This window comes from Ziziphus jujuba, chromosome 12 (assembly GCF_031755915.1).
Source record: "Ziziphus jujuba cultivar Dongzao chromosome 12, ASM3175591v1".
Taxonomy (NCBI): Eukaryota; Viridiplantae; Streptophyta; class Magnoliopsida; order Rosales; family Rhamnaceae; genus Ziziphus; species Ziziphus jujuba.
The window spans coordinates 12,036,069-12,048,229 of NC_083390.1; the positions used below are offsets into that span (position 1 = coordinate 12,036,069).

At 28.3% G+C, this 12,161-nt stretch overlaps 1 protein-coding gene across 1 annotated transcript; it reads right to left on the minus strand.

Moving 5' to 3' along the window:
* Window positions 1-4,701: 4,701 nt before the first annotated feature.
* LOC107428989 (uncharacterized) lies at window positions 4,702-9,229 on the minus strand. Its single transcript, XM_016039600.4, has 5 exons — window positions 8,851-9,229; window positions 7,479-8,734; window positions 5,711-6,109; window positions 5,098-5,312; window positions 4,702-4,990 (listed from the first exon to the last, which is right to left on the minus strand). The coding sequence occupies exons 1-5, from the start codon at window positions 9,018-9,020 to the stop codon at window positions 4,736-4,738; spliced, it is 2,295 nt and encodes a 764-aa protein (XP_015895086.3). The 5' UTR covers window positions 9,021-9,229; the 3' UTR covers window positions 4,702-4,735.
* Between the last annotated feature and the right edge of the window lie 2,932 nt (window positions 9,230-12,161).

A 12,161-nucleotide genomic window follows, 5' to 3' on the forward strand; every position in this document is an offset into this window, starting at 1 on the left:
CTGTCAAATTTTCCGTTGGAAGATCCAGTAGAATTTCCCTGAAATCAGGACTTATCTAGGGTTCCGGTAAAATATTCTGGATGGATCTTGACACCCCTAATTTAGACCCCCTAATTTCATTTTTAACCTCTGTTTTCTAAGACTCCTCACCGTTTGAGAAATCCATTAACGGGAAGTTTGGTCAAACCTTTTAATGAATTTTTTGGCCACCGTTGATACTTTTGGATCGAGCTGAGCACACCAATGTATTTTTCATCTCTTAGGCTTTCTGTTGAAATAAAATTTGTGAACATTAGACATCGTTTGATAATTTTTTCCTTTTTGGGTCAATTAGTTAAATACTAGATAAAATTGAAATGTGTTTGGACAAATTGGACAAAATTAAAATTGGATTAGTATAATTAGATATTAATAGGACCCATTGAAATGTTTGATTTTGTAAAATTGATCTTTAAGTGAAAAATCCCAATTCTAGGTATCAAGTCCTAAAGGTTTACGTTATAATTAGACTCTTTGATGTCCAATTTGTTTCAATCATAAAACTATAAAAATTATTTCAAGATATTTGGTTTACACAAATGTGTTGGGTATGATTTTTGAAACTTAAGGAATATTTTTATTATGTTATAGGCCTTCGTATTGTATCTGGAAGCGATCCTAAAGAGGAGAAGAAATGAGCATTAGTGGTAACAATGAGTGGTTATATTTTCAAATGATGTTGACCATGCTAGTACAATAGATATATATATATATATATATATATATTTCATTTGAACATGATATATATACATGATTTGATTTAAATGGTTATTATATGCATATATAAATAATATATATATATATATATGTATTATCATTTCATGTGATTTTTAATGAGATTTTAAATAGTTTAAAATTCAAATGAATTTATAGTGAACTTGTGAATCTTGATATTTAAATATTTTGACAATTAAGTTGATGGTTTAGTCATTTTTAAAAATATTTGATTTTTGAGGAAGTAGATTGAAAATTGTATATTTTTAAGCATGTTTAATTGTTTTAAATTTTAAAGTGATTAAAAGTAGTTTATGATGATGTATATTTCACTATTGGTATTTGTGTTTTGGCATGAAATTGTGATCTAGAATTTTTGGAATATTTAAATAAATGATTAGATTTGAATCTAAAATTCCAATTTATGGTATAGTATTTGTATGTGGAAAAATGAAAAGGTTTGATCTTGAAAAAATAGTTTATGAATATTGTACTGCTATTTTAATTGATGGATCATATGGTACTAGTTTTCGATTTAGTATTATATTATAGCGCATCGGTTTGTTTGTCATGACACCTGTAATAAGCTAAAAGTCGTGAGGTGGGTTCATCGCATGGGTTTATTATTGCCACGACACCATTCATACACTAAAAGTCATAAGTTAGGTTCATCCCAAAGTTTTGAAATTCCTACAATACTTTGAGGATGCTAAGGATTGTGAGGTGAGTTCATCCCACATTTCCTTTCTCTCTCTTATTGTCTGATGGTGTTTTAAGACACTGTGCACCATTTGATAGCTTTAGGTATATCATATAGTATATTACCTTTTTTTTTTTTGAGCACATTATTTGTTTTTTGATCTGTTATAGTTTTATGATATTTTTGATAATTATTTTTATGAATATATTTATATTATTTTATACCCAGTTTTTAAATCATGGTTGAACTAGATTATAATATTTAAATGGTTTATTTATTTGTAACATTTAAATCTCTATTTTACGATATGGATTTGGGGTATAAATCTAGGTTTTGTGAAATGATTTTAAAAGGAGAATTTTTCAAAATAATGGAATGACAGATTTTTAAAAAAAGGTTTACAAAAATAAAATATTGTTTTTTATTACATTATGTCACTCACCAAAATATTTTCATTTCACGTTTTATTTGTTTTTAAACATGTTACCCTAGCCTATGCAGTTAGTGAACAATTTATCTCGCACATCACTAGTTGTTCCATGTTTTCTGCATCAGCAATAGTATTTATTCTTTCCTTGTTTATCTTTATTTTTTTAGACTTATTCACATTAGCTGTATTACTTAATTTGACAAGTACTCTTAGAATGTTTTGACTTAAATTATGAACACAATAATGACGCTATTATATATGTATAGTAATTATCAGTAGTATAACGGGTTGTAGATGTTGACTATAATTGTGGACTTGTATGCTATTATGGCTCTATTTTCATATATTGAGGTATTATTTGATATTTACATATGTTATTTATCCATGGTTGGGTAAGGTTCCATTGGATTTTCTCTAAGAAACACTTCCTTAGATGGGACCATTTGCGAGTCCTAAATGGGTTTCCTAGACAGATCCTATCAGGTACAACACCGATATCCTAAAATTCTTCATATTTTCTATTCTTTTATAGGGAATCTCTTAAAAAGGTTCCTTTAATTCACATCAAAATCCCTCTGTTTGATTAGTACATCAACATTATATATTATATATTTTTAACACAATTTTTTCTTTCTATTCTTATGCTTTTTTTCTAATATTAACTCAAGGTTTTCTTTTGACTACTCATATTTTCTTCTTCTTCTTCTTCTTCTTTTTTTTTTTTTTTTTTTTTTTTTTGGGCTAAGTTTCTCTTATCTGGCATGCTTTTTATAGGTCTTTCTCTTCTCTCTTTTTTTGTTTTTTTTTGTTTTTTTTTTTTTTGGAAAATCGAAAGAAACTTTATTAAAGAACATGAGCAAAAAGTTAAACAACATTCATTATGAATTAGTAGTTGAAGCCAAATTGATATATCCTCCATCCAAATTTCAATATGATCACCATATGCAGTATATACAACTAATTCATGAGCTACTTTATTTGTCTCCCTAATAACAAAAACACAAACAAAATTACTCAATGTACTCAGCTTTCTTTGAATCTTATCAACAATGAAACAATTTGTTCCTAAATAGTTAAACATTGAAGTTTACAAGATCCACCGCTGCTTTAAAATCACTCTCAACAATACCATCTTCATTTCTCATTTCCATATACATCAATACCAAACATGATAGTCATTAATTCAGTTGTTAGTGAAGATAAAACATTTATTAATTGGTTTCACCATCAAAACCATTACTTGCTTTTGTCATTGATAGCCATTAATTCAGTTGTTAGCAAAGACAAACATTCATTTAGACCCCTTTGATTATGTACTAATCATTAGATCCGACGCTTTTAAAATATTATTAGTTACCTCCACTAAATTTCGTATATCTATCAAAAATAGCACCATCAGTTTTTGCCTTTATCAATATTATTTACCTATTAATTTTAAGAGATTAAAGTTCAAAATTTTATCTTCACAATTTTATTTAATCATAAATTACAAATTTTTAATATTTTTTTGCTTAACTATTAAAATTAATGAGCAAAAGCAAATAAAAATTGACAAATAGATTTGTTTTCATAGACATAGAAAACTAAATAGAGATTAATAATAATTTTTAAAAAATAAAAGATATAAATGTAAATAAAAGATATAAATGTAAGTATAGCAAAAGTAAAGGGTTATAAAGGAAATTTGCTTTCATTTTTATTTGCTACTTCATCCAGATATGGGTTTCCAAATAACAAAACAAACAATTAGCTTCAGTGCTTAATTTAGTTTCAATCCTCATAGGAACAATAATGTTCTTACTCTTCACTCCTTGATTGTGATTTTATGCAAATAAGAAACAACATTTTCTCAAACCAAGATTAGCGCGCCAAAGACTACCAAAAACGATAAATTTGGCCTTTTCAATGCCTTTAAAAAATGAAATTTTATCATTAGGCTACCAACATCGTGTCAAAACAACATGTTTGATTCTACAAGTGGTTTCCAGTTAGAATACTGTCAAGAATTATCAAAATCCAAAATTTTTATATCCATCCATAGTTCTTCTACCTATGTTATCCATGTTTAAGATGCCCAACATGTATCATATACTTCAATGCGCGATATAAGTGCCGCATCACCTCCTAAGCTAAGCATCGTAAATTTGATATACAAGTTGTCAGAACAAACTTGGATTGTTCTCTAAATAGGCCAAACTTCTTGTGAGATGTTCAATTACGGACAGTGGAACATCCATAAAGATGTGCTGACGTTGTTTACCAAACAATCTAAGTTTATTTGATCTAGTCAATCATACGATATACAATTCAAATCAATATTTGATTTGAATAATATTTTATATTAGAATTAAATTTTAGTTTTATATTAAAATAATTTTTTTAAAAAGTTTAAAGTAAGACTGTGTATATGGTTATTTTGGTATTAGAACTAACACAAGCCTGAGAAACCAGAGGCGTAAGTCAGATACAAGCTTGTGAATTTCAAATATGACTTTCTAATTCTTTCTTTGCTTTTTATTTAAAATAAAAAAAAAAAAAAAAAAAAAAGACACCAAACCAGTCAATCTTATTTTAATTTTATTTTTGGACAAATCTCTCCGTTACAGAACAATATCACATATACATAAGAGAGATACTTCAGTTGTAAAAAAGAACAGACAATATATATATATATATATATATCATTGTAAATTAACAATTTTTTTCAGTATGTAAAAGAGAATTATACAAATTATATATATGACCAAGTATAAATCTATGCTATTTAACATGTCTACTTTTAAAAATCTGCTAAAAGGAAAAAGATATATACAGTGTAAAAAACTGTGGCACTGATTTATATGATTACCATGTTAACAAGGAAAAAGCAAAAACGAAGGTTCCAAGTGAACCTTCCTGTTATCAAAATTGATTTGGTTTAATTTTTGGTGGCACCACATTAACTGATCTGCGGTTAACTTTGACATATTTAGCACTCTTGAAATCAATCTTATTTCCACTTGAGCTACTAACATTGCATGCTCAAGTTGAGCTTGATCTTGATGCTTTTGGAACTTCCTTACTACACAATTTCCACTTCTCTGTATATCTTTAAGCTTCCTTTCCTTCTGCAAAATTGAAAAAATTGGTATTCAATATCTAAGAAAACAAAATAAATGAAAATGAAAAAAAAAAAAAAAGGAGTTTAATTTGGTGGACTATTGAGAAAATGGACCTTCTGAAAATCTTTACGAACGTCCATTAGAAGTTTTGACTCTGCAGGGTCAACTGCAGTTTGTTGAGCAGCTTTCAAATTCATACTAGATTCATCTTTGCGAAGAAATTCCCAGAATGTAAGCATCGATTTTGCTATGATTTTTGCCATCTTTTCACCGGAAATTGGATCTTTCTCTTCCTCCATTACATACTTCTTATCCTTCCTAGAATCATCTAAAATCCATAGAGCAGGAAAAAGGTTAATTTACAACAAAAAAATATGATCTTTAGTCACAAAACCTACAAATTTTGAGCTTTAGTCACACAAAGATTATTAGTTGTAAAGTAAAAGGCTCAAGTAAAATGCAGTTTAATTTTTTATAGTGGGGTCCACCATTTCTAGTATTTGAATTCTTTCAATCGACTGGGTTCATCTTTAAATAAAAATCCAAAAGTTATAAAAGGTGAATCTCACAATGCATCTTATCTAAGTTTATTCCCTAGAACATAAATATATTTATTTTTAATTACAAAATTAAATGATTGTATTTCAAACTGCAACCAGAAAGTAAAAAAATAAAATAAAATAAAACTAAAACTTAGAATATAGAAGTTGTCGTTTAAATGTGTACCTCTTATAGGTGGGACTTGGAGAAAGCTACGAAGAACACATCGATTCCTGACATAGTTCTGAACTCTAGGGCCTTGAAATGATTCATCCTCTATGAATCTTTGCAGAAGAACTTGAAACAATTGGAATTCAGAGGCAACTAGATTATAGCGATGAAACTCTTGAGCATCATATTGCTGTAACTCTTGGAGTTTTCTTTGCTGCCAGTAGAGGATTTCCCAAGAAAGGCAAACCTGTCCTACATACACCAATTCCAACTCTTTATGCAATTTTCCACAAAATTCTAGCATTGGGTCATCTGTGGCTACTGCTCTTTGTGCTTTTCTCGGCCACAAGTTCTTTAGAACTAGAGGTTTTTGTATCGATAACGAATTAATTTGATCTTTAAGCTGGAGAAAACCTGATTAATTACCACAAAGAAAGAATGATATGTAAGGATTATCAAAGAAACGGAACTTGAAAAAATAATAAAATAAAATCCTATACTATATTTTGCACATTTGCCTCCTAAACTATAAAATCTCTTAAATTGCTCCTGAACTATTATTTTCTTAATTTGTCAATTGAGATCAATTATAATTTTTCTAATAAATTTGGCAAAAATTGTATATGTTTAATTCTTGTATCAAAATACATTATTGGACTTGATTAACGGAAAAATAATAGTTAGTTTAAGAGAACAATATCATAAGAAGTTTTCTATATAAAGGATCAAATGCAAGAAGTTATATAGTTAGAGAACTAAAATGTTGCTATGCAAAAGTAAATAAATAAATAAATAATAACTAGCGAGAAAACCACACGCACAAAAAATAAATAAATAAATATAACTTAATTGCTTTACATGCCCATAATTAGCATTAAAGAAAGACACCGTATTAAAAAATTAAAAAAAGGGGAAATATAGAGGATAGAGGGAGGATAGAAGCCCACCGTATCACATCATTTCTAAAGAAACTGTTTTGCCACAAAAAAAAAAAAATATATATATATATATATATACACACACACACACATATATTGTTTCTTTTTTCTTTCCAATAATTTTCTTTCTTTTTCTTTTTTATATTAAATAAAAAAACCACATTTTACCTCCGTCCACTATATAATATTTTGCAATTTGCCTCCCAAACAATAAATCTCTCAAATTACCCCTGAACTATTACTTTTCTTTTTAATTTAGTTTAATCATACAATTTTTTCTTAATAAATTTGGCAAAATTAATCATGAGTTGTATATGATTAATTTATCAAATTGATCGGCCAAAACACGATCAAACTTTAATTGACGTGAAAGTAAAATATTTCAAAAGACAAACACGTGAGGTTTTAGGGACAAAACGCAAAAACTAAAATAGTTATTAAAAAAAATAGTGATAAAAAAAATAACAAAAGAGAAATAACTGAATTGCTTTACACGCCAGCGGTTAGTAATAAAAAAAGACACGGAATAAATGATGATAGAGACCCACCATATCACATAATTTCAAGAAAAACTTTTTGCTCAAAAAAAAAATAACAGACTTTGTTTTCTCTTTTCAATAATTTTCTTTCTGTTTTTTTTTTTTTTTTTTTTTGGGGGGGGGGTTGTTTTTTGAAAAATAAAAAAGAAAAAAGAAATTAAAAAAACTAACGAGACTTTCATCTTTTATTCATGACCTAAATAAGAACAATAAACAGTGAGAAACAATCTAACAGAGCTTTTATATAATTTTTTGCAAGGAGGCTTAAGTTGATTAAGAAATGGAATTTGAGTGTAAAAAACGTACCGATAGCATGCATGGTCTGGTTATTCAAAATATCCAATTTCCGCATTTTTTCTGCATAGCTTCTATACACTTTCTGAATCTCCTCCACTTGATCTTTATAATCAAATTTCAAATCAATCTTCAAAGGCTTCAATTTCAGATCTTCTACAACGATTGGAGATTCCGTTTCCTCTTCTCCTTCTTCCTCTAAAATAGTTGGTAGTCCTCCAGTTCTTACATTTCTCAATTCCAATTTAAGCTGTTCAATTAAATCGTCATGATCCCATTGGAACGCCATGTCTTTTTGATCATCTGGGTCTTGAATAGAGTTTCTTTCCTGAGAATCATCTTTCCCAGACAAAGCATTTCGATCAAACTGAATTGAATTCTGTGTATTGGGTTCTAATTCTATGTACTCCTCGTCAGAGCAATTATGCTGCTGAGCTGAAAAGGATACCGATTCTCCATTTGGAATTGTCCTATCATTCTGTGGTTGAAATTCTTCATTATTCTCTTCCTTTGATCCGAAAACCGCCGTAGGAATTTCCGGTACCGATTCTTTGCCGTCGTCTTTGTCTTCCGGTGAAAACTCATAGGTGATGGATTCGACATCTTCATCGCTTCTCGGTGACAAATCGATTCGACTAAACGACTCTGGTTTTGGATCAGAAGGTGAAGAGTAACTATCAGAAATTGATTCGACTTCATGGTTGCTAAGAAATCTATTTTCTTGGTGTAAATCACCCATCTCGGAAAGCTCAATTTCAGCTAATATTCCCTGTTCTTGTTTCTCGGTAACGTCACCGGAATTTTCAACAGGGTCTTCTTCAACCTCTGGAATCTCATCCACAGTGAATATTTCCTGCCCCTGTTTCTCAACAGGGTACTCTGCTTCTTCAGAATGAGCTTCCTCTGTTTCTAAATTTTTTCCCGGAAACTCCTTTCCGGGAAAATCTTGGATTTCAGAAATTTGGCTGTCACAGATTGTAGAATCTCTTGAGCCCACAACGAACAATTCTTCAACGGAAAAGTTCACAGCTTTTGGTTCTTCCAGATAGCCATTAATATCTTTCCCAAACACGAACTCGTACTTGTTGGTGCTTGAAGCAGAGACAGTATCAAAGAAAGCAGAATCATCATTTTCTTCTTCGCTCTCATTGTTGTTAATATCTGGAATCTGTGAACACTTTGAATCAATTTGTTCGTCTTGTTGGAAACACAAAGCCTTGTTGTTGTTGTCGCTGTTGTTGTTGTTTTCCTTTTCATCTGCCTGCAATCTGAGAATTGCAAAAAGAAACATAAATTTATATCTAACCCATTAAAAGAAAAAAGAAGGAAAACTTGGAAAACCAGTAATCCAAACCACAGAAACAAAGACTATATATACATATACCTGAACAAGTGTCTACTCAACAATCCAAAAACATAAATTACACATCTGCAAATAGAAACCCATATTGAACCAACAACCCCAAGCATGTTTCCGTACAGAACCCTGTTGAAGAGATGTTTATGAAGCAAATCGAAATTGGTTTTGAGCATCAGAAATTTCTTGGTACCCATCAATTTTCAATCAACCTCCGAGTGTGTTATTTATGTTATCAATTCTAAGCAAAGTTATAGAAGAGGAAGAAGAGGGTCTTTAGAATTTCTCAATCAAAAATTCAATGGGAAAGTGGACGGTCCACTTGTGGACAAGGAAGTTTGAGGTGGGGGTAAGAAAATTCTAAAAAGCAATTTTATTCGGCCAAATGTGCGAGATTGAGGGAGGAGATTTAGCAGAATATGGTGAGGAGAAAGATAGCTACGTATGAAGAAGGAATAAATATCCGGTAAGTTATTTTTTTTTTTTTTTACTATTATTCCCTTTTCTTTTTTTTTATTTGGGTCTCTGATTTCTCAGAAAACAACAAAAATAAAATAAAAATAAAAATAAAAAAACAGTTTTTTTTTTTATTTTTATTTTTTTTACGAATAAGGACTGCAGGAGTAACTTTTCAGTTTTGGTGAATACTCTGTTTCTGACTCTTCATTATTGTTAGACCGAATTTTATTAAAAAAAATAAAATAAAATAAACTTTTTAAGAATCATATGTTCTATTATTTTGAAATTGTTTGCATCCGAATATATATTATTGAATTTATATTATACATAATAAATAAATACTGTACATTATTTTTAAAATTATAAATTTATTAAAATTAAAAAATCATATAAGAAAGTAAACCCATGGCATGTACTTTTTACCAATCGACATAATAGTGCAGGTCTATTAATAATTGTCATTAATAATATATTAATAATAATAACAAATTGTAGTTTTTTTCAATGATGATGTTAAGTGAATTAAAAAAGTCAATCAAAATGTTTACCATTCTTTAATATTTTATTGGTTAAAAAACTAATATAAATTAAATATTTTTAAATAATAATTATAATAAATTATAAAAAAATAGAATAATTACTTCGATCGATTAATAAATATTTTGATAGATTTATATATATATATAAATATATACTTTTGATGTTATTCTTTTCTTATTATTAAAACCGGCACCATTGGAAGTAAATATATTTTTTTTCCCCCCTAAGGGAGTCAAATATCGTTGAATAATAGGCAATATGACCAACTTCTGCAGAAGAAAAGATACACAAATGACTTTTTCTGTAGGCCTTTTTTGATATATGAGTGTTTGGATCGGGGGACTTCATAAACCTTTTTCTTTTGTCCTCTGAATCCGTATTAGTAGAAACCAACAGTTACTGATTTAAGATTTTTAAATATTAAAAATAATTTAAGAGGTCAATTTTAATTTTAAATATTAAAAATAATTTAAGAGGTCAATTTTAATTTAGGGTTGTCAAGCGTGCCCTATCAAGGGACAATCCAGGAATATTAGGAACGGCAGGTGCACGTTTGTGAAAAAACGTGACGAGGAATAAGAATCCCTCCACCAGCTACAGTTTGCGAAGATATTTTTTCTTTTTCTTCTTTATTTATTTTTTTGAAACAAAATTTTTTTTTTATTTTGAATAAACTACTTAAATATAAATTATTTATTTTTTTGTTTTTCGTATAATTTAAATTTGTATTTTTATGTACACAAATAAAAATACTCTTCTATTTGAATTAATCATTTCATCAAATTCTTGTTTACCCTTGAAACGGCAAGTTTTGCTTTAAGTTAAGTCATTACTACACCTATATTCCTCCTATTGATTGCATGTTTTGACCTTTTTTTATTTTATGATTATTATGGGCATTATATGTGCGGTTAGTAATAGTAAATAAATTTAGATAATTTATTTTATTAATATTTGAAAAAATTAAAAAATATCTGGGATAACTATATTAATAGATTATTCATTTTTGTTTTTTTTTTTCAAAAACATATTATTAGTCGTTATTTATAGATATATACGGTATGTGATTTTTTATTTTTCTTTTTTGCATGAATGGTATCATATTTTATGTTAAACTAACAAAAGCATGCTGCATGACGCCGTAGTTTTTACATAAAATATAAAAATAAAATAAAGACTTTTTTGAAATATTTATTTTTTTTTAAAAAAAAAGGGAGTGTTATGAGTTTAATAGAGGTTTTTTTCTAGAACCATTGAAAAAAAAAAATTTAAAACTATCTATTTATTTAATGTGATGTGTGGCAGGCAACTGACAAAATAATATACAGATTATTGAAAATCTCTAAACATTAACAATTTTCAGTTTTATATCATATAAATTTAATAGATAAAATTATTAAAAATACTTTTAAATTTGAATTCATATTTTTAACGATAAAAAATAAAACTAAATCAAATTTAAATGTATTTGTTATGAGATAAAATCAAAATGTTAAAAAAAAAAAAACAACTAAAATACATGTAAGAGGAGTACTGGAGTAATTTGATATTGATAAGATTAAGGAATTATTAGTATTATTATTATTACTTTTTCTTTTTCCGATCACGACGACCTAAAGTGTATAAAGCAGGAACGGATATGATTTCTCACAAAAATAAAAGAGACGCACGTAGTGAATAAGTCAAATACCTGTCTAGTTGAGACTCCTTTCTCTCTAAGAAAACTACGATTTTTTTACCCCTTTTTTTTTTTTTTTTGGTTACTTTTTCCACAGTTGGCTTGGCACTTCCTTACGAAATTGGTATAAATAATTAAGTATATACATAACCATTGGGAAAGTATATTCCAATAGTTTTACGAAAACTTAAGAGAATAGAAACCTTTACATTTTTTGATTGGAATACATATGCAACTATTATTTTATTAATCTATCTATTTTTAAATAGAAATATTTCAGATAATTAAATTAAAGAAGGAATTCAACCTGTTGCAAAATCACTATCTTCACTGGTTTCTTTTGATCGTATGGGGGAGTCTTTCTTCTCATGGTATCTGATGCAGTTTTCTATTTTCTTCCTATAGCTTTTAGCCCCATTTTGAGTGGAAAGAGAGACAAAAAAAAAAAAAAAAAGGCATGTCTACCCAACTTATAAATAACTAAATTATATTCTCTAAAGGTAAATAACAATTTAACATTAATTAAATCAACGTAACTTTAATTGGTATTATATATATAGAAATATTAACGTAGGATTGTCCAATTAATGCAGTTGTATATAATTAAACAATGATTATTCTAAACCAAAAGATGGGCCACATAACTCACAATAGCAAGATC